At 35.3% G+C, this 22,816-nt stretch overlaps 4 protein-coding genes across 5 annotated transcripts; 2 read left to right on the forward strand and 2 right to left on the reverse strand.

Annotated features, from left to right (window-relative positions):
• Positions 1–1,426: 1,426 nt before the first annotated feature.
• Positions 1,427–3,267, forward strand: LOC125574912 (RNA polymerase sigma factor sigD, chloroplastic-like). Its single transcript, XM_048769217.1, has 4 exons — positions 1,427–1,976; positions 2,066–2,431; positions 2,652–2,852; positions 2,930–3,267. Exons 1-4 carry the CDS (start codon positions 1,572–1,574, stop codon positions 3,215–3,217), a joined length of 1,260 nt encoding a protein of 419 aa, XP_048625174.1. The 5' UTR covers positions 1,427–1,571; the 3' UTR covers positions 3,218–3,267.
• Positions 3,268–3,456: 189 nt separating this feature from the next.
• Positions 3,457–4,934, reverse strand: BNAC09G43360D. Its single transcript, XM_013812449.3, has 4 exons — positions 4,467–4,934; positions 4,226–4,303; positions 4,042–4,141; positions 3,457–3,969 (listed from the first exon to the last, which is right to left on the reverse strand). Exons 1-4 carry the CDS (start codon positions 4,740–4,742, stop codon positions 3,614–3,616), a joined length of 810 nt encoding a protein of 269 aa, XP_013667903.1. The 5' UTR covers positions 4,743–4,934; the 3' UTR covers positions 3,457–3,613.
• A 12,955-nt stretch (positions 4,935–17,889) lies between these two features.
• On the forward strand, positions 17,890–18,675 carry LOC125592771 (secreted RxLR effector protein 161-like). The gene has a single exon (XM_048768170.1). It carries the CDS (start codon positions 17,890–17,892, stop codon positions 18,673–18,675), a length of 786 nt encoding a protein of 261 aa, XP_048624127.1.
• Positions 18,676–19,238: 563 nt separating this feature from the next.
• On the reverse strand, positions 19,239–20,971 carry LOC106372275 (tropinone reductase). 2 transcript variants are annotated; one of them, XM_048769218.1, is made up of 6 exons: positions 20,773–20,971; positions 20,385–20,592; positions 20,076–20,292; positions 19,891–19,997; positions 19,554–19,748; positions 19,239–19,480 (listed from the first exon to the last, which is right to left on the reverse strand). In XM_048769218.1, exons 1-5 carry the CDS (start codon positions 20,862–20,864, stop codon positions 19,557–19,559), a joined length of 816 nt encoding a protein of 271 aa, XP_048625175.1. In that variant the 5' UTR covers positions 20,865–20,971; the 3' UTR covers positions 19,239–19,480; positions 19,554–19,556. The 2 variants fall into 2 exon arrangements, with proteins under 2 accessions (XP_048625175.1, XP_013667906.1); XM_013812452.3 differs by having other exon boundaries at positions 19,239–19,748.
• Between the last annotated feature and the right edge of the window lie 1,845 nt (positions 20,972–22,816).

Below are 22,816 nucleotides of genomic sequence, written 5' to 3' on the forward strand. Positions count from 1 at the left end.
AAGAAAGAGCCGACAAAAGTATTTGAAGAAAATTCGGCTTGTGTTGCTCAACTCAAAGAAGGCTATATCAAGAGCGATAGGACAAAACACATCCCTCCAAGGTTTTTCTCGTACATAAGGGAGCTCAAGAAAAATAAAGAGGTGGACATCGATTATGTACAGTCATGCGACAATCCGGCTGACTTGTTCACAAAAGCTCTTCCGACTACAATATTCTGAAAACAAATTTATGGTATCGGAATGCGGCATTTGTGTGACCTATGACGAGAAAGCTAGGTCCACTATTCTTAGGGGAAGATTACGACAGTGTACTATTTTTCCTTTGTCATGGTTTTTGTCCCAATGGGGTTTTTCATAACTAGGTTTTTAACGAGGCACTACGTAATATGAAATGGATAATCAAGGTGGAGTGTTAGATAATGATCATGTGGAGTGTTAGATAATGATCATCTATCTCATGAAGACATATTTCTCATGACTAATATTGTATTTGTCATTGTCACTAGTACACATGTCATTATGTGTATATTGTTTGATCTCCTATAAATAGGGAGAGACCGAAAATGAAAATCGGAAGTTCAATACTTATTCTCTCCCCAATGTGAGTTTGTCTCTCACACAAACAACATATTAATAATATATACAAATAAATAAACACTTATATAAATTACACATAAATATTTCTTTATCTCATGTGAGCTAATAGTTCACAACAATTCTGAACTTTTTGTATCTTTTAATTTTATTTCTTGTTTGACTTTTTAGACAAATCAAACTCGTCTTCTAGTCCTATCTGTCAAAACAAAGGTGGATTGGTTACTTTTTTCTTGTGCAAGACTAAACTAAACGCATCTGTTTTATTCTCTTGAGAAAAACTAATGACATCCGATAAAACTAATGCCTTTATATGATCTAATTTGAATTTGATGAATCTTGTATGTATTTAAAACTAAAAATGTACTAAAAGCTAGGTCCCGCGTATATCCCGAGTTTATTCCGATTTTTCAACAACTCGCTAGACCCAGAATCGCCGCACGGATAGCGCCTAGCGCGATTCCGAACAGGTGTATTACATAAAAAAACACTATTCTCAATTTATTCCATTAGCCTCTGGCTTTTATCATGTTGTTTTTGTTGTTGATAAGAAGTATAAACTTATAAGAGAAATAAAATTGGTCCATATTTTACAAAAGATAAAGAAAGATATAAACTAGGATTTAATTTTATTGGGCCTTTTAGTTGGGCCTGAAAACCATAAGAAATAGGCAGCAAGCAGAAGATCCAGTCCAAGTCTGGAGTAAACAGACTTCCCAATTTGATAATCATTGATCCACAAAAGTATATAAATAACCTTAATAAAATTTTCGTCAAAAACAAAAAATGGAAAGAAAATAAAAGAAAACCAACTCCACCAAATTTAATTGGTGATAACTGATAGATGACACAGTCTCCTCTATGATAAGTAACCCAAGAGCGAGAATTATCTTCTGCTTCCATCCATTGGACCAAAAACAAGATAAAAAGAAAAAAAATATCTTAAGGTGTGGAAGCTCTGCAGCTCATCATCATCCATGGCCACCATACCCACCACTGCCACTGCTACCATGTGTCCCTCTCCTCTCCCAACAATTTCTCCGTTACTCAGATCAAGTCACCAATGTCAACCATCTCCTTCTTCATCATCCCCATCTTCCATAAAGCTTGGCACCACTCTGTTTTTCAATGAAGCCACTGTGGATAGAGCAGCTGAGAGCTCCGTGATGATCAAACCTGAGAAATGGGGATCTCAGTTAGAAAAGAGGAGAAAGAGGAGGAGGAGAAGAAGAGCAGGTTTCGAGCGTCTAGAGCCTGAAGAAGATGATGATGTTGACCAAGTAGTAGAACCAGTAGCAGAACCTGTTAGTGTTCCTGTTGGAGCTTCACGATCTGGGTTCTTGAGCCGTTCAGAAGAGGTTCAGCTTTGCTTGTACCTCAAGGTATATAGTTCCTACATCATTTATGGAAAGTTTTCGAATATCTCCCCATGGCAAGAACTTAAAAACTTTATTTTTCTGGTAACGAACAGGAAGGAGCCATACTTGAAAACCTTGGAGCAAGTGTTGAAGAGAATGGGATGGTGTCAGTTTTGCTGTCAAGTACAAGCAAAGGGAAGAAGAAGCGTAGCGCTAATGAAATTTTATGCAGAAGAAGAGAAGCGAGAGAAAAGATCACTCGTTGTTACCGGAGGCTAGTTGTCTCTATTGCAACAGGATACCAAGGCAAAGGGTTGAATCTGCAAGACCTGATTCAAGAAGGAAGCATAGGGCTTCTTCGAGGAGCTGAGAGGTTTGATCCTGAACGTGGCTACAAACTATCAACTTATGTCTACTGGTGGATCAAACAGGCCATTCTTAGAGCTATTGCTCACAAGTCTAGACTAGTCAAATTGCCGGTGAGCCCTGCATCTCTAATTCTTACATTTTTATTGAATTAATGAGAGTCTCGAATCCTTATGAAAATCAAATATCTTTAGACGTTACATATATGCATAAGCCATGTCAAGTTAGCTTCTATTGTTAAGTTATAATATTAATAAGGAAAATAAACGACAAAGTGTTCCTATGAAGTGGTAAGTGATTAGTGAATGCATCTTTTTAGCTTTTTGTGTGTAGGGAAGCATGTGGGAGTTAACAGCGAAAGTTGCAGAAGCTAGTAATGTTTTAACAAGAAAACTAAGACGAGCACCAAGCTCCGAAGAGATTGCAGAGCACCTCAACATCAATGTTTCAGCGGTTAGACTTGCTGTGGATCGAAGCAGAACCCCTGTTTCCTTGGACAGAGTCGCATCTCATTATGGCCGCATGACATTGCAGGTACACTTTCAATTTTTTTTTCCCCATAGTAGTTAGGGAACAATGAGTAACTCTTTGAGAGTTTTTGACTGATTCAGGAGATTGTAAGGGGACCAGATGAAACAAGGCCAGAGGAGATGGTGAAAAGGGAGCACATGAAGGAGGGGATTAAGCAGCTTTTGGGAACTCTCACCGCGAGAGAATCTCGAGTATTGGGACTCTACTTTGGTCTCAACGGAGAGACTCCTATGTCTTTTGAAGAGATAGGTAAGTCGTTGAAGCTTTCAAGAGAGAGGGTAAGGCAAATCAATGGCATTGCCTTGGCGAAGCTACGAAATGTACATAATGTGAATGATCTGAGAATATACTATTCCTCTAGTGAATGAACATAATACACAATGACATTGGTTGTTCAAATAGATTTGGTTATACAGAAGCAGGGCCGTCTAATGCTAGCATGTCATCAATGTAGCGGTCCAATATGGTTCATATCTAAAATATTAAGATTACATCAATGATTTTCTACCTAAATGACTCTTACATCAATCATGGTCTAAAACTTTAATACTTCTAAATTTAGAGCTTATAATTTGAAAAAACATCAAACTATATACATAGATAGATATAAACTTTTAAAATTATTTCATTACATTTTATATATATATATATATACAGTTAATATTTTTTTAATAGAACCTTAAAAATTATTTGACACGGCACAGTACAGAAGCTTAAACTTATATTGGATTTGGTTCTGTACAAATGGAGAAGATAGGGTACATTCAGTGCTCTCCTTTGTGAAGGTTATGGAGGATATAGAGAGAAGCAGATGACAAGAAAATACAAACGGAATAGCTTAGCAAGTCTAGTCCAGTGGCGATGGTAACCATCTTGCTTCTTTCGAACATCTTCACAAGAAGGATCATGACAATAACATGTCCAACTTTGGTTTTGAGCTCATCAAGCGAGCTGATCTTCATCCATTTCGGTCTCTCCTTCATGGCAAACATTCCAAATAGAGAAGAGGCTTTAAGGGCACGATCGGATTCAGGAAGGATATCAGAAGGGGAGTTGCTAATGAATAGTCCATACAAACCCATGCTAAATATTAGCATAACAGTCCCAGCCAGATAAACATCTACAAATCAAGAATTTTAAAGAGAATCAGAATTATACAGGTCATGCACATATATATGTATAGAAACATTACCAATAGCTTCGACGAGGTGTAAAACCATTTGGCCCTTGTGGATGCCTTTGACACAGTTAGTCCAATAGACTTTATATGCTTCCATGACATAGACGCACCCCTACATAGTTAACTCACTACTTTTAAGTACAGAGAATGTTGTAGTTGTGTCAGAACATTTTAGATTAAAAAACAACAAAGTTACATTGAGGAAGCAGAGTAGCGAACCAGCCAAAGAACCACCTACTGCCAAGAGTGCCAGGAACCGAAAATCGAATATGATCTGTTCCATTACATAAAAAAAAAAAACAGTCAAATATGATATGTTTGTTCCATCCAACTCTCGAATCATGTCAGATCTCAACCGAAACTTTATATATACATATAAGAAAAAGATAAGAAGAAACAGAGTAATATTTCGAAAAGTTCGATTTATTAGTTGTTACCTTCTCGACGGTGGATTCGGTGGAACGAAAGAAGCGAGCAAAGAGGCTGTTATCATCCACAACAACCTTATCGCGGGTTCCATAAGAACTTGACAACGTGTTCCCGTTGACAACGGGGATCGAACTAGGGGTGGATGATGCCGATGACTCTGGAGACGAGGATGAGGCAAGAGTTGCTAACGGCAGATGAAAACGGCGACGCGTGGGGAGCACGTGAGGATTAGGAAGCGAAACGGAGAGTCGAGTGGCGGAGGCTAACGTGTAGAGATTAGCCATATTTTGAAAGGGACAGAGAGCTTGTGATTAGTTATGATATTCTTGAGTATAGATGTCTGTATGTAATGTAACCACTGTCGGAGGCCAAGTGGACAAGTAGGAGGAACGATCGGCGCGTGGGGAAGGCGGAGGATTAGGCGGGAGAGAAATATGTGGTGTGTGGAGGTAAGTTGACTTTTCAACAATATTTCTTTGTCAGAAGATTTTTTAACTTCAACCCAGGGATAGGGACGATCATTTTACCCGATATCCGAACCGAAATCCGAACCGAAGTAGCAGAATATCCGAATGGATATTGAATTAAGAGAGATTGGATATCCGAACCCGAACGGGTAATATCCGAACCCGAATGGATATCCGAAAATAACCGAACATATGTATAATTAACCTTATATTTCTAGTTTACATCTCTCATTTTATATAGAATATTTATATCGATACTACACATATTTTAATTTCATATGATATGCATACAATTACGGAGAAAATGATTTCCTACTCACTTAAAATGCATGTTAATCTTTTTATTTTAAGAATTAACAAAAACTTATATCAAAAATTTAAAAACAATAATCAAATTAATGTCTTTTTACTTTCAAAATGTTATGTCGAGATCTATTAACCATTCAATCTATTAAAAATAAAGAAATTAGTTAAGTGAAAGTTATATTTTTAAATACAATAAATTTGAGAAATGAAAATTTAATTTTGTTTTTTCAAAATATAAATATCCGAACCCGATCCGAAATAACCGAACCCGAACTAAAAAGATCCAAACCCGACCCGAAGTACAGAAATACCCGAACGGTTTCTACACCTCTATACCGAAATACCCGAAAATCCAAAATATCCGACCCGAACTCGAACGGATACCCGAACGCCCATCCCTAAATAAGACATAAAGTATATGAGATTAGTCTAATGAGACATAGTTACCATTTTTGGCCTAAAAATAATTTTCTTTTTTAATTATATAACATATCCTACAAAACTAATGCAAAAGAATGGAGAAAAATAAGTGTGCTAATAACACCATCAAGATGATTTACTTCCATTGTACCATTGATATTATTGAAATTTAAAAGGAAAATTGCAATATAAAAGTGATTTATGAATGCCAGTTTCAAAAAAAAAAATTTGCAATATAAAAAAAGTTATACACCACAATAGATAAGAGTAAGACGAATATAACAAAGAAGAAGACGAGACTACATTCCCCCATATTTTTTGCGTTGCTCATTTTCTTGATAACACAAATTGTGTGCTGAAGGGAAAATATAATGAGAAAATTGGAAAATAAAGACATTTTATACTTCGATTTGTCAGAATAGAACTTTTTGAAAATTCTTTAGGTAAGTAGGATTTATAATTTTTTTAATACCATATTGCCCTCAATTTAGCATAGTTAAGATTTATATAATTAATATTAATATTTCGAAATATATTTAACCACTTTTAAAAAACAAAAAAACAAAAAGTAAAAACAGAAAGTAAAAATAAAGGAAAAACAATAAAAAAAGTAGAAACAAAAGTCGATTTACCCTAGAGATTAACGAACCTCTCTCATCTTCTCCGCCGAAAGCTTGAAGCTCCTCCAATGGCGATTTTGGGTAAGAACAAAGCCAAATCGTTTCTTCACTCTTTAACTTTCATTTTTCATCTCTAATCTAGTTATTTTCGCCTTTCTCTTTGTTATCAGCCTAAAGAATTGGAGATTTGTTCTTACTCTACGACATCGTCGGACGCTCTTCTTCTTCTTCCACCATCAATTTCATCAACATCTCACGTTTCTAAGAAGGTGAGTTTGCGATTACTTGTTTTGATTCTCTTAACCCTAGATTTCTTAAAGTTTCTCATCACTTAAATCCGATTTCTCTTATTTCTTAATCTAAATTACTTGAATGGGTTGATTAATCTCCTTATACATTACGCAATTCATGAATGTTATTGTTTGGGTGTTTTGATTTTAGTTTCTTATCTTCAATTTTGGTCCTTTTTTGAAAGAGGGAAAATTGACAAATAGATTCGTTTTTGTTGTTTTCCAATTCAAAGGTTTGTTTTTTTGTCAAATCTTCTTCTTTCTTTGTTTGTGCTCTGATTATAAACTTCTTTTCTGTGATTGTAGGTATGTCTGAGGAGTTACCAAAGCGGTTGTTCAAGCCGGGTGAAGAGACCCAAGTGCATAAGATCAATAACAACTGCAAGATGGTACGCTATTTCAAAAGATTGATGGAGTGGTTGCCAAAGGAGTTGGAGACAGTGAAGAAAGATCCTGTTTTTGCTCAGATTTTAAGCTGTTCGATAATGGTTTGGGATTCTCGGTGAGAGTGATACACGGCTTCTTGTGTAGGGAGCTGTTGACTTACAAAGATCATGAGCTCTGGTTTGTCTTTGCGAGAAGACCTCTCCGATTTTCATTGCTTGAGTTCCACGCAGTTACCAGGCTTCAGTGCGATACTAGTCTCTCACTTAAGGAGTTGGTTGACTGGGATGATGATGGTGGTTTATGGAGCTTAGTGATCAGGACAAATAAGGGGATTTCTATTTTCGAGCTGTGGGAACATCACAGGGCAGCTGTTAAGATGCAACTGCGGCAAGGCAGTGCATCTTTTCACTTCAACAACTGTCAAAAATCCGGGAAGATTGTTCCATTGTTGTCCGATGGGATCTGAGATGGTTAGTCTGTATTCATATAACCTTGTCGTCGCTCCAATCTAACTGTTTGTTGATGTTAATGATGAAGGACAAAACTCACTTGTTCAAATGGACTGATAAGTCAGTTGTTGAGGAAATTGAAGACTTTCAGGATCTGTTTGATGTGCTGCTAGTGGACAATTCCGAGTTTCAAAAATCAGTATGCGCTTCTGAGACAATGCTGAAACGACATAAGAGTAGACTTGAAGAGATGGAAGATGCAATTGCTCGTTGTGAAGAAAATTCCATCGAATGCATTAGAGAGTTAAGGATCATCAAAGCTTTGTTTGTGTGTTGTTTTGCTATGGTCTTCATGTACCTTACCTATGCATGATGTTCAATTTCTTGTTCTGTTTTTTCTAAATAAATGTAAGACTATGTTCTTTGATGTTTTTGGTGATTTGCATCGAATATAACAAAAAAAAATTGCAAAAATCAAACTGTCAATATGAAGATTCGATTTGTCTCAACAATGTTGTAAGCAAACAACAAATAACAGAGAACACACACAACAAACTAGATAGGTTTATCACATGTTCCTCTCTTGTGTCCCTCCATACCACACCGGCTGCACTTGTGCTTTTTCTTCTTTGTTGATCCTTGAGAAGATCTAATCTTGTCTTCTACTGTTTCATACCTTCTCTTTACTGGTCTACCAGCACTCTTTCTTGACTCTGGTGGTAAGATCTTCGCAAGTTTAACCTCATCTGGGACATTCCATTCAGCCTCTGGAACTGGTATGGGATTAATGGATTCCGCGTAGGCAGCTCTCCACGTTGCAGTGCTATAGACGCCATCAGTAAATTGGTGTACTTCCATACCTGTGTCAAAAAAAGACTGACCAATGTCTAAATGCTGCAAAATGCTGGAATATATAGGTACCAAGATAATGTTTATATACTTCCATACCTCGAGAATAAATTGCAGGAATGGCGTGTCTGCATGGAATTTTTCCTAAATCAAATTTCCCACATGTGCATGTTCTGGTTTCCAGATCAACATGACAATCATATATGTCTCCTTTAACAAGTGATCTGAAGTTGTCAACCTTCTGAACCTAAAACCCTCGAGCCTTCACGATTCTCCTATCAATCTTTTTCTCCACCTTAACGGTTAAAATATCAATATGTTTGGAGCTTAACATGCGACGCTCATAGAACCATCGGGTCATCATTTCTCTTATACTATCTAGCAAAGGAATTACTGGAAATTGTCTAGGAGATCTCAAAGCTGAATTAATCGACTCAGCTGGGTTATTGGTCCTGATGTCATACCTGGATCCAGGGAAGAGAGAACAAGCCCATTTTCTCACATCAGCCTCCTGTAGATATCTTCCAAGTGCCGGACTGATATCAACAATTTCTGTGAAACGTTCCTGAAATTCACTATACCTATATGCCTTTGAAGCCTTCTCGACCAAGGCAGTGAACCCTTTGTCCTGAAGAATTTAACCACATTGGTCAGCAAGTGGTGTATACAAATTCCGTGCTTTGATCGTGGGTAGACATCCCTGATTGCTTTAGCAATTGACGCATGTCTATCTGACACAAAAGCTAAGTCTTTACTATCAGGAATAACCACACTCAACTGTCTGAAGAACCACTCCCATGATTCTTCATTCTCTGAATCAGCAACTCCAAATGCAATTGGATACAAGTTGGAGTTACCATCTACAGCTGTAGCAACAAGTAGAACTCCTTTATATTTATTTTTCAGAAAAGTTCCATCAACAACAATCACCCTACGCATATGACTGTGAAATCCTCTAACTGATTGCCCAAATGACATAAATAGATACATGAATCTACCATCCTTCTTAGTTTCATAGTGAGCGTGTGTACCAGGATTAGCTTCTTTAATCATATGCAAATATTTTGGTATCTTTGCATAACTTTCGTCTGGTATACCTCTAACAGCTGCAATTGCATACTCACGAGCTTCCCAAGCGTGCCAATAAGTAATTTCGCAGCTATGTTCTAGCCTCATAAACTGAATGATGTCGTTTGCTTTGGGGCCATCATTGGCATCATCAAATCGATGTTGTATCAGCTTTCCAATAGTTCTTGCCGACGCCGTTTTTCCGAAGTTGCTTTTCTTTGAAGGAGCACATGAGTGTATACCCACACATTTATTGATCATGAAATATGTAGACCCATCAACACATTCCGCACGCACAGTCTAGTTGCACGTATTATCCTTACATCGTATAGACCACCACTTTTTCGTTGATTTGGTAACAAGGAAATCGTAATTATTCTTCATCGCCCAAATTTCCATTGTTGCCTTTAGGACACGTTTACTTCGGAAAAGTTGATCTTTCTTCACGAAATCTGTGTTCCCAACTCGGCTTTCCTTTTCACTATCGCCATACTTTTCACTCTTTGAACCAACATGACCGGAACCATCCTCAACGACATGATTCTTCCTTTTATCACAACACTTTGTTGATGGTTCTTCAAAATCTCCCAGATTTATGTCAGGAACTTCACCTTCCTCAACATTACTTGAATCACACGGTTCCTTATTCAGATTGATATTGACTCGTTCCTTTTCCTTTACACCAGTACCAGTACCAAAGAACGTGACACATAAGGTTGTAGAGGAACCCTTCTTTGTGTAGCACACAAAGTTACACACTTGTCGATCATTACTGATACTAATGGGAGGATTTCCTCTTTGATTGACCATCTCATAACTGAACTCGACATTAACCAAATTAGGGTCGATCCCATAATCTTCACACACCATGATCTTGAGTTCCTCCAGTAAAGTAGTAGTTTCTAATGTCACCATTCGACCACGCCTTTGTTTGTCTGCCAAGAAACTCCACTCGTCACTGAAACTTGACATCCATACACCAGATTTAACGTAGATTAGAACCATCTTGTGTTGGTTGATAGAAGAGATTTTTGTCGATGAAGAAGAGAGAGGAACAAGGAACGAGGGAGATAGAGATCGTGTGAAGAGAAAAGGGAGAAAATCATGGGGGGGGGGGGGAGATATTTAGGAAATATTTAGTTAGGATATATTTAGGAAAGATAAGGTAAACTATTGAAGAAAGTGTAGTTTATATTTTCTATCCAAGGTAAACCTATGTACAATACTTTATATTCGATTTGTAGACTACGTAGATGGCTAGAATAAGTATTTTGTTATAGCTTTGATTTTAAATAAAACATAGTTCCACAATTTTTAAAAATTAAATTTAAACATAAAAGTATATATACTTTGGTTTCTAATGATTCTACATTTTTTTTTATATTTTTTTACCTAAGTTTACTATTTTTTCCACAATACAAGGGCAAAACCAGTCCAAAACGACCAAAGTCTTATTTTGACAAACAAACTTCGAAAGTGTCTTGTTTTTCCAATTCTCCCAAATATAATTCTATTTTGCAAACTTACAACAAACAAAATCAGGAAGTTTTAGTCACTATTCTAACAAAATTTGTAACAAAACAAAATATACAGAATATTTTTAGAAATTTAATACAAAATCAAAAACACATTAGAAAAGTATTTTTTAGATCCAACATTTTTGAAATTGGAATAAAAATTCAAACAAATTTAACTTTCATGTATACTTATACTTCTAGAAAGATTTGTTTTATTGGTAACAATGTAAACTCTTAGCCACTAATTATACAATACGAACCAGAAAAATAGAATGAACAAATGAGTTAGGAAATCAAAATTTTAAATGATTGGAGTATTAACTTATTTTACTGTAAAAATATTTTGAATAATGTAATATGTATTTTTATTATTATTTACATTTTGCGTTCTAATAACTTAAAATTCAGTTTAGTAATTTATATTTGCCAGAGTTTCGGATATACATATTACATATTTAAATAGAAATAACATAATACCTTAAAAATAAATTAAGGATTTATGGAAATAAACCCGGACGTAGCCCGGGAAAAGCTCTAGTTCTATTAATAACAAAAGCGGTGTGATGCTATTTAGCTTGTTGTAATGAAGTCTCCTTTCTTTTATATTGCTCTTCTCACTTCCATCCTCACTGAACCGAATGCAAGTGCAACAAAACCATCAAGTATAAGTATTTCATACCAAGACTTGTTGACTTACTGGATGAGATTAGTGGTGCAACCATCTTTTTAAAAACTAACTTAAACCGTGGGATACCATCAGAATGAATGAGAATGATGAGTGGAAAACCGTATTTTATTTTCTACAACATATTTTTTTTGTTCATTATTTGTCATTCATTACTATTAGTTTGGAAAATTTATCACTGAATTTATGGTAAGAAAATGACCATTGATTACGTTTCTGTAAGAACTAATTGATAAATTAGTTACCAAGTTAATGGTAAGAATCATCAATGACCACTCTTCTAAATCAAAATCAAACTTAAATTAAAATATCAAATTGTCAATTTAAAAAATAAATATTAGTAGATAAATATTCCAATTGAAAGCTTATTGAAATAGTATTTTTTTTATAAAAAAAAAAATTAAATTCATTTGGAAGACTAATCAATAGAAGAAAAAAAGTTTAAAGTATAATAAATAATAATTATTATTATAATAATATATTTTATTGATAGATATTTTTAAATCTTGGGTGTTTTAATTTTACCTTTTCTGTAGGTGATTTAATTTGTTTTTTCTTTCCAATTTTCAAATTTTTTTTTGCTGATTGTAAAATATGAAATTATAAATTTTATGTATAGGTTGACCTGATCTAGTGATATAAGGGTTGATTGGTACAAGCTGTAACTTTGGATTTTTTGCTTTAAGATTTAAGCCGTAGATTTTGTGGCTTTAGCTTTAAATTTTATTGCTGTAGGTTTATTTCAAAGTTTTAAAAGCACTAAACCTAAAGCTCTAGAAAAATTGATTTCTAGAGCCATTATATTTCCTTTTAAAGATTTTGGGCTCTAGTTTTAGTTTTTATTAATAAAGTTTGATTGCTTTAATTTTATTGCTCTAGAGAGAATTATGGCTGTGTAGAGCACTCACAGCCAACATCAATCACCCCCATATGTAATCGAATCTTACATTTGAGCCACTATAATTGAATAAAACACAGACATGGTTAATTTTAGGTGTCTTTTGCTCCAGTTATAGATATTAGTTTTTAGAGCATCATTAATGATATGTAAGTTAAATGGGGTCTCTACATATTATTATATTAATATTTAAAAGGAATTTACTTGTGCAATTTAAATTTATTGTGTTAAAACTAGTTTAACCATTTAAGAAAGGGCAAGTGGCAAATTTCATCTGCAATAGTTTATTCCTAAGCTATAACCTATAGATGCTGACTTTTTCTATTTTCTCTCTTTCAATTTTTAATTTTAATCATTTCTTTTGGTAAGAAACTACGGTGAGAGATGATCACCGCGTGTGTTCTTAGGTTTGTGGTTAATGATCTTACAATGGTAAATCCATCCTATTTAATCTCATTCTATTTAAATCCCGAACCCATTTAAATTTATAGTAGAAACTTCATAAATAATACTCGATAAATTAATAAATTCAATAAATTAATAAATTTCGTCGGTCCAAGTTGACCCAGTTCAAAATATAAGACAAACCTATAAGATAATAAGATATAATAATTTAGAGGATCCTATGCAATTATATACTTCCATTAAAATTATAATTTAATAATTTATATTATATAATGTATATAAGTACAAAGAATATATTGTATTGTTTGTTTTATATTCATAATAGAGTTTATTTGATTTTCTTAAAATTTCATAATATTTTATGATATTTAATAAAATTTTATCTTAAAAATTAAAATTGTATAATACGTATCTCATATATATCAAATAATATAATAAAAATATGAAAGTAGAATTTATAAAATTTAACTAATATAAAAAGTGAAATCAAATGTTTTCTTATTTAAAAAAAATATATATTCTAAAATATAGAAATTTAAAAAGGAAACTTTTTTTTTATAAATTAGTCTTAAAGTGTATTAGTGTTAACCATTTAGACCAGTGACTGGCCCATATAGACTTCCTTAGACTCATTTTAAGTTGTATGTAATTTTTTTTATTTTTAATAGATACTAAATGATAATCCGCTCTTTACGTGGGGTGAAATATCAAAAATACTGATATGTTTACAATTTAAAATCAATTATGTATTTGCATTTTTTTCTCTATGTAAAATTTAATAAAGCATAAAGATGACACGAAATATTTAACAATGTTTCATAATGTTATTATTTTAGCAATTTTATGGTGGTAGTTGTTTAAAAATTTAGTTTGATTTTTTTGTTTACTTTATTATAATTGATTTTAAGTTTATAAAAAGGTAATATAATTTTTACATTCAATTTTATTCAGCTAATTTTATAGATTCTTAAAATCTATGTTAAGCCCAAAAAGAATTCAAATGAGGTGAACTAAAAACATAACTTTCACTTTCATATCTTCAATGGAGAGAATCGAAATCATTATCTGTTCGCAAATCGAAGAAAAAAAGGGAGAAAAAGTTATGCAACCAAATTTTGCTCAAACTATTCTTTAACATTATATATAAAAATATGTAAAATTTGTAAGAATACCCCCGACTTCATCTTCGTTTTCCAGTCTTCTTGCCCATAAAATAATCACGTTTTTCTTTTTTTAATATATTAAATGACCAAACATCAAAAGAAATAGTTTAATATTTATTTATTTCCATATTCAAAGTTGATGATATATAGTAAAATATTAAATGGTCCATTTAATGTTACTTTTTTAATATCTTAGTAAAGTTGGTCCAATTAAAAAAAAGACTAAAAAGCTCACTCAGATTGACACATAAACATGATCCTTGTTGGAGTAAGCTTGAGGAACAAGTAAACCTATTCCTATTTGGATTATGAACTCTAGAGATAAGGATCATATTGTGTTTTACTACTAGGAATAGGAATTTGAGTTATCTATAAAAGCAATGTCGTGTGTTTGACATTAGCTATGAGTTTTTGAGAGTTGTGACCTGAGGCTTTAGTTTTTGAGATACTTTTCTAAAGCATTGAGGTTTGATTAATAAGAAGAATTGGTTTTTGTTGAGATTGCTTGTGATTCTATATTTGGTATCAGAGCCACACATCAATCTTAACAAAGAAACATGAGCGACGTGAAAGAAGACCCTGAGATTGGCACCAAAAGCAAAGACAATGGATCCTCCTCCATCAAACTTCCGATGCTTTCTTCTTCAAATTACACCGTGTGGGCTATAAGGATGAAGATAGCATTGATAGTCAACAAGGTGTAGGAAACTATCGAACCAGGAAACAAATCTGAAGATAAGAAAAACTTGGCTATTGCGTTGTTGTTTCAATATATATCGGAGGCGTTAACTTTGCAATTCGGAGAGTTGGATACATCAAAAGCAGTGTAGGATGCGATCAAAGCACAGCATGTTGGAGCTGAGAGAGTACGTGAAGCTAAGTTACAAAACTTGATGGCGGATTTTGATCGACTTAAGATGAAAGATGGAGATACAATTGATATATTTGTTGGAAAACTATCCGAGATATCATCAAAATCAGCTTCGTTGGGAGAGATGATAGAGGAACCGAAACTTGTGAAGAAATTTCTTAAGAGCTTGCCTAGAAGGAAATATATTCACATGGTTGCCTCTCTTGAGCAGGTCTTGGATCTTAATACAATAAGTTTTGAGGATATTGTTGGTAGGTTAAAAGCTTATGAGGAAAGAGTCGCTGAAGAAGAAGAAGACTCGCGTGATGACCAAGAAAAGTTGATGTATGCTAATACAGACTCTAATCAGGAAGGTTATGGCGGGAGCTATGGCAGAGGAAGAGGACGAGGTGGTCGCCCTAACTGGAGAGGAAGAGGCCGTGGCCGCTCTGGATCGGTTCAGAGCCAAAAGGAAGCATACAAACAAGGACGAGGTCGAGATCTCTCGCATATTACATGCTTCCAGTGTGAGAAACAGGGCCACTATGCCTCTGATTGTCCGGATAAAGTGTTAAAAATTCAAGAGACAGTAGAAAAGAAGGATGAAGATACTCAAGAAGCTGATGAGTTGATGATGAATGAGGTTTTTTACCTCAATGAGAAGAGAGTAAACCCCAATTTCTTTGAGACTGAAGAAGACACAAGGAATGTATGGTATCTAGACAACGGAGCTAGTAATCACATGAGCGGGAATCGCTTGCTCTTCTGCGAGTTGGATGAAACTATTACTGGTTTGGTTCGATTTGGCGATGACTCAAGAATTGATATTAGAGGAAAAGCACGGTTTGTTTTATATTCAAAGGTGGGGAGAAGAAAGTCTTAAAGAACGTTTATTATATACCAGGTCTTAAGAGCAATATTGTGAGCTTAGGTCAAGCTACTGAGGTTGGTTGTGAGGTACGTATGAAGGATAATACACTAACTCTCTTTGATCGTATGGGGCAATTGATGGTAAAGACGACAAGGTCAAAGAATCGTCTATACAAGGTCAATCTTGAAGTTGATCATGTGAGGTGTCTACAGACAACATTAACAACAGAGTCATCAAAGTGGCACACACGCTTAGGCCACCTTAACAAGGAGACAATGAAGATGATGATCAATAAAGACTTTGTTGTTGGAATCCCTAATATCGAAATCAGTAAAGAAACTTGCGTCTCTTGTCTACTTGGAAAGCAAACCAGACGATCCTTTCCACAAGCAACATCCTATCGAGCAAGTGATATGCTTGAACTCATCCATGGTGATCTTTGTGGGCCTATCACACCAACAACACCAGCACACAAGAGGTATGTGTTCGTTCTTATTGATGATCTCATCCGTTACATGTGGACGATACTATTAAGTGAAAAGAGTGAAGCCTTTGAGAAGTTCAAAAGATTCAGAGTACTTGCTGATCAAGAAACACAATTTGAGATTAAAACCTTAAGGACATATAGGGGAGGCGAGTTCACCTCTTATGAGTTTCAAACTTATTGTGATAAGCATGGCATCAAGCGACACTTGACAGCTCCCTACTCACCTCAACAGAATGGAGTTGTGGAGCGACGCAATAGAACACTATTGGAGATGACAAGAAGCATCTTGAAGCATATGAACGTACCGAACTCACTTTAGGGGGAAGCAATAAGGCATGCTACCTACTTAATAAATAGGGTTGCAACAAGATCACTTGATGGTAAGACACCGTATGAGGCTTTAAAGAAAAGAAAACCTAATCTTAGTCATCTAAAGGTATTTGGTTGTGTGTGCTGTGCACAAACAAACAAAGTGGGGCGCAAGAAGTTAGATGACAGAACACGAGTACTTGTTCATTTAGGCACGAAACCTGGATCAAAAGCTTGTCGCTTGGTTGATTCATTGAGCAAGCGTATCGTAGTAAGCTGTAATGTCTTGTTCGATGAGGAGAAGGAATGGAACTGGAGACAAACAGAGGAAACAGAGCAGTGTGATCCGGGATCGTTTACGTTTGATCTAAAGAGTTTGAGTGATGGTTCTGATGAGCTTGGAACTCCTGTGGGAGCTTATGAAGATGATGGAGACGAGGGCTTGGTCGATGTTGATGACAAAGAGCTAACAGACGATGAAGAAGAGAGCTCCCAACCAAGGAGATCATCACGTGTAAGTACAAGACCATCATACCTTGATGATTATGTTCTATTTTCTGAGATAGAAGGAGAACGGTTATTGTTGATTATAAACGAAGAACCTTGGGACTTTAGCGAGGCCAAAAGCTTGAAGGTATGGATTGACGCTTGCAAGGATGAACTATTGTCTATTGAAAAAAATAAAACATGGGATCTAGTGGAGGTGCCTGATGGTGTGAAACCTATTGGTCTCAAGTGGGTTTTTAATATCAAACGAAACGCAGATGGGAGCATTAGTAAGTATAAAGCGCGCCTCGTAGCAAAAGGTTATGTTCAGAGACATGGTGTGGACTTTGATGAAGTTTTCGCTTCAGTAGCTCGTGTGGAAACCATACGTTTGATCATTGCTCTAGCAGCCTCAAATGGGTGGGAGATACATCATCTAGATGTTAAGACAACATTCCTACATGGACATCTTAAAGAGGAAGTATACGTTACTCAACCGGAAGGGTTTGTTGTGCAAGGAGAAGAACAGAAGGTATACAAACTTAAGAAAGCTCTTTATGGTCTGCGTCAAGCTCCTAGGGCCTGGAACATCAAATTGAATCAGATTCTGTGAGTACTAAAGTTTGAAAGATGCTCAAAAGAACCGTCGCTGTACCGTAAAGTAGTGAAACAAGAGCTTCTTGTTGTAGTGGTCTATGTGGATGACTTACTAGTTACAGGATCATCACTTCGTTTGATACAAGAGTTCAAGTTAGAGATGGCCGCCAAATTCGAGATGAGTGATCTTGGACCTCTCACATACTACTTGGGGACATAAGTTTGTCAATATGAAGGCAGCATTATATTGAAGCAAGACCGATATGCGCGTTGAATACTAGAAGAAACTGGTATGAGTTCGTGTAATATGACGCATTGCCCGATGGAGATGAACGCAAAGTTCTCTAAAGCGATCGAGGAGAAGAATGTGGATGAGAGGGAGTATCGTCGAGCCATTGGATGCCTCAGGTATTTACTTCACACCCGTCCTGGTCTAAACTTTAGTGTCGGTGTGCTTAGTAGATATATGCAGTCTCCAAAAGAATCACATGGTGCAGCTTTAAAGCAAGTCTTGAGGTATTTGCGGGGAACATGCTCACTAGGCCTTAGGTTCACGCATAGCAAAGATCTAAGGTTGTTGGGTTATAGTGGTAGTTCTTATAATGTTGATTTGGATGATGGAAAGAGCACCACTGGACATATATTTTACCTTGGCAAGAGTCCTATAACTTGGTGCTCAACTAAGCAAGAAATCGTGGCGTTATCATCTTGTGAGGCTGAGTTTATGGCAGCAACTGAGGCAGCCAAACAGGCAGTATGGCTTCAAGATCTCTTAAGTGAGACGGTCGGAGAGGACTGCAAACGTGTGACCATTAGAGTTGATAATAAGTCAGCCATTGCACTTACAAAGAATCCGGTGTTTCATGGACGTAGCAAGCATATTCATAGAAGGTTTCACTTCATCAGAGAGTGTGTTGAACATGAACAAGTAGAGGTGGAGCATGTGCCCGGGAATGAGCAACGAGCTGACATTCTAACAAAATCGCTTGGTAGGATAAAGTTCAAGGAGATGAGAGCTATGATTGGAGTTGAAGATGTGAGTGAAGAAGGGCTTAAGCTTAAGGGAAAGCTTAAGAGGAGATTGTTGGAGTAAGCTTGAAGAAATCACCTATTCCTATTTGGATTATGAACTTTAGAAAGGATCATATTGTGTTTTACTATTAGGAATAGGAATTTGAGTTATCTATAAAAGCAATGTTGTGTGTTTGACATTAACTATGAGTTTTTGAGAATTGTGATTTGAGGCTTTAGTTTTTGAGTTACTTTTCTAAAGCACTGAGGTTTGATTAATAAGAAGAATTGATTTTTGTTGAGATTGCTTGTGATTCTATAATTCTCAAGATTGTCATTTAACCAATGTTTGAGGATTATAATATCAAATTATTTGGAATAAAAATTCTTAAATTCTTAAAAATAAAAAGATAGATTTAAAAGAAAATATATTTTTGAAAATAAAGTTTTCAAAAAATTGGAAAAAGGAATTTTGAAAAAAATAACTTTTTGATTATTTAGTTATTAAATATATTAAGTTAACGGGTTAATAGAGTATTCGTTAATTTAGGTAAAACACTATCTAACAAATTAATTATCCATTTAAAACCTGCTAAGAAAACCAATTTTAACATCCTATTTGTGGTTTATGTTTACAAGTGTCAAGACCCGAAATACAAATACAATAATTCTGAAAAATAGAACATTATCATTTTTCTTTTTGAACATAAAAAAATAAAACATTTTTTTTTTGAATGAAAAATAAAACATTATCATTTTTCTTACAATGGTTTTTGCTATAAGCCAAAACCTATAACTACGTATCTACGTCCAACGAAAACATATGGCTTTCCTTTCGTCAACCCTTTTATTCGGAATGAAATACGAAGTAAACGCAAAGATACCACCTACAAGCAAACGAGTTGTTCAAATAAAAAAAAAAAACATAGAAGCAAACGAAAACATCACAATCATATTGACCTCTTAAGGCAAAGACTTGAAAGATAAACCGTTGATAGTGGCACCTCCGTCAACGCAGATAACCTGACCCGTTATATACGAAGCTGCCGGGAAACACAGAAACGCAACAAGCGATGAGACTTCATTTGCCTCCCCAACACGTCCCATTGGTGTCTTCGTCTCCACTTCTTTTTTTAACTCTTCATGATCCATAAACTAATTAAGAGATTTTGAGATAAGTTAAACTTCAAATGTAATTTTCTTATTCTATTCATAGCATTAAGAGTGTTCCAAAAAAAAAAATTCATAGCATTAAGGAAAACTTTGTATTTTTTTTTTAATCTATTTATTGCCTTACTTTGTTTGCTAAAGGAGTCGCTATGAACCATGGACACACAGAGTTAACCCTTATGCTGTCACTTGCCCACTCACATGCTAAGTTTCTTGCTAGCTGATTCATAGCTCCTGCAACGCGTGAACATATATATATTCTCAAATTTATGTTAGTCTTAGAGCAATAATTGTTTGAGTGTAAGTATATACCTTTAGTAGCTCCGTAGATGGATCCAACATTGACATGCACAACCCCAGCAGCGGAGGACATAAACACGATGCTCCCTGAACCAGAAGCTTTCAAAAAAGGATGGGCGAGCTGTGAGAGATGAAAAGCAGATTCGAGATTTGTTGCCATCAGAAACGAGAAGTCTTCTGCACTAAACTCTGTGGTCGGCTTTGTTATACAAGTTCCCGCATTGTTTACCTATATGTATATGTATATAGACACAAATCAAACACAATAGATAACAACATCATTTGATCTTGCTAATGATCTTTTCTTGTACATAAACTTACAAGGATGTTGAGTTTTCCTTGGAAGAGAGTGGAAACGGTTTCCATGAGTTTCTCTCGTTGGACACGAGAAGAAACATCGCAAACAGAAGTGGTAACCTGAAACCCTTTTGCTTGCCATTCAAGTAAGCATTCTTGAAGCTGAGTTTCGTCTCTGGCACATGTGTGGACTCTTGCTCCCAACATGGCTAGTTCTTCCACCACAGCCTCCCTATTCACAGCAAACATGCAATGTTACTTTATACATCACTAAGCCTTTCTCTTTTGAGGAAAAGCGTTCATAATTAATTAAACATCAATATAATTATATATAGATCTATGGTTGAATTGAGAAATAAAATCAATTATAATAATTAGTATAGCATATGAAGTATGAGGAATTTGGACTGACCCGAGGCCTTTGGAGCCACCGGTGACAAGAGCAGTCATGCCTCTAAGGCTCCATCTAGATATGTCTCTCGATTTTTCTCCTGTCTCACTCATTTTTGGTTGGTTATGAGTTCTTCTGCGAAGATCACTTATCTTATAGAAAATATTACGTGTTTGTTTTGAACTTCGAAACCAAAATTCAACATTATGACAGTAATTTTCTTTTTCTTCAAATGGACAATTTTTACGGAAAATTCCACATTGTAATAATCACCTTTTTTGTTGAATGGAAAATCTTTCACTAATTTTCACATTATGATAATCAAGCAGAGTTCGTGGGTATAGTATTAGTGCCACATGGGTTTATTCCTTGATTCAATTATTTTGTCTACTTCGTTTTCAAATAAATTTGTTACCTTTTTTCGTTCTTCCCATTTTATTCCTTTTAAAATATTATTACTAATAATTTTTATAAACACGGAAATGAATCACAATCACAATTACAAAATAAAATATTTTTGAAAATAAGTCAATACTATTAAAGATCTATATTTAAATGTTTAGTGTTGGCAATTAGACTGTCCACCGCCCTGATACTTTAACTGTTTACTTGATTACCTTATGTTTTTTTTTAATTCGTTATCTATCTAAATAGCTTTTTAACACTATCTAGTTAAAAAATGAATATCATGTCATTTATTTGAATACGTCTCCTTATTTGCCCAATAAATAGCATCACATAATATGGGACCTCTTTCCATATGGACCCATACAATTTTTATTTTTACTCCACTTGTTATTTAATCAAGTATAATTTTGCTATTCCACCCTGATAAGTTTATTAGTCAACAAACCCTACCGATTAGTGCTCTAGGAACCAGAATAACGCCGGACTGGGAAGGAACTGTGCGGTCTCTCACACGGAAGAGGCTCCGCTCCGCAAACCGGTCACCATTCTTTTTCGCTTAGCTTTTCAAGCGAGTGTCTATTGAATATGGAACGCAATGGTCAAAGACATCAACAACCTCTTCATTCTCCGCTGTTTATCGCAAACCAAATTGACCAAGAGTTTCGGAGTAGATAGAGGCGGACGCAGAGAGGAAGAGACGGGGTCACGTGCCCCCATCTACTTTTTATTTTTCTTTGACGAGTCGTATGAAATCTATATAACTGCTCTTTATCCTAAAGTAAAACACATTAACCTGGGCATCTTAGCTCTGGTGGTAAAGGGCTCACAGCTGTGAGTACCGCCACCTGGGTTCGATTCCCGGTCACTGCGAAATTTAACATTCGGGCCGCAGCGACACAGATTAGTCTCTTGGATCTGGGAAGCCTTTGGAAAAACTGTGTATAATTCAAAAAAAAAACATAGTGAAAAAGTTTACCGTGCCCCCACTTAAATTCAATCCTACATCCGCTACTCCGATCGAATCCCTCCCCCCTAGAGGTGACAATTACTCGAAGCTACTCAAGATGGATTTCTGCAAGTTAAATCCCAAGGCTATAAGGATCTCTCTATCGCCATAGCCTCCCTATTTTTTTTTCAGTTGTACCAGCCTGCTCTGTTTTTCTTTTACACGTGATCCTTACTGGTATGTGTACATAACAAAATTTTGTTCTTTGTTGATAAATATAAGGGAAATTGAACTTTATAACCATAATTTTTTTTATTATTCACCAAATAACCATAGGGTGCAAGTGCTATAATATAATTCATATTAGTTGAAGAAAAAGACCAATTTACCTTTGACTCTAAACATGTATGATATCAGATAAAAAAAACAACAAGTATGATAAAGTAAAATAGTATGGCAAATAAAATAGAAAAGTAAATCATATGTAAAGGAAATTGTATATTGTGGTACTTGCAGGGCATGGTTGAGATTGGATGTTTATGAGAAAGGTTTTGTTCGATGTTTTCTGAAAAATCAAGGCTACAGTGGTGGTAGATTGAGGTGAAAGACCTGATAGAGAAAGAAAAAATGATATTGATATCAAGGTAATTGTTTTCAAAGTGTAAGAAAAAAATCCCAGACGCCTTGGAGAAAACGATTAATTTTGACGCA

Source organism: Brassica napus, chromosome C9 (genome assembly GCF_020379485.1).
Source record: "Brassica napus cultivar Da-Ae chromosome C9, Da-Ae, whole genome shotgun sequence".
In the NCBI taxonomy this organism is placed as follows: domain Eukaryota; kingdom Viridiplantae; phylum Streptophyta; class Magnoliopsida; order Brassicales; family Brassicaceae; genus Brassica; species Brassica napus.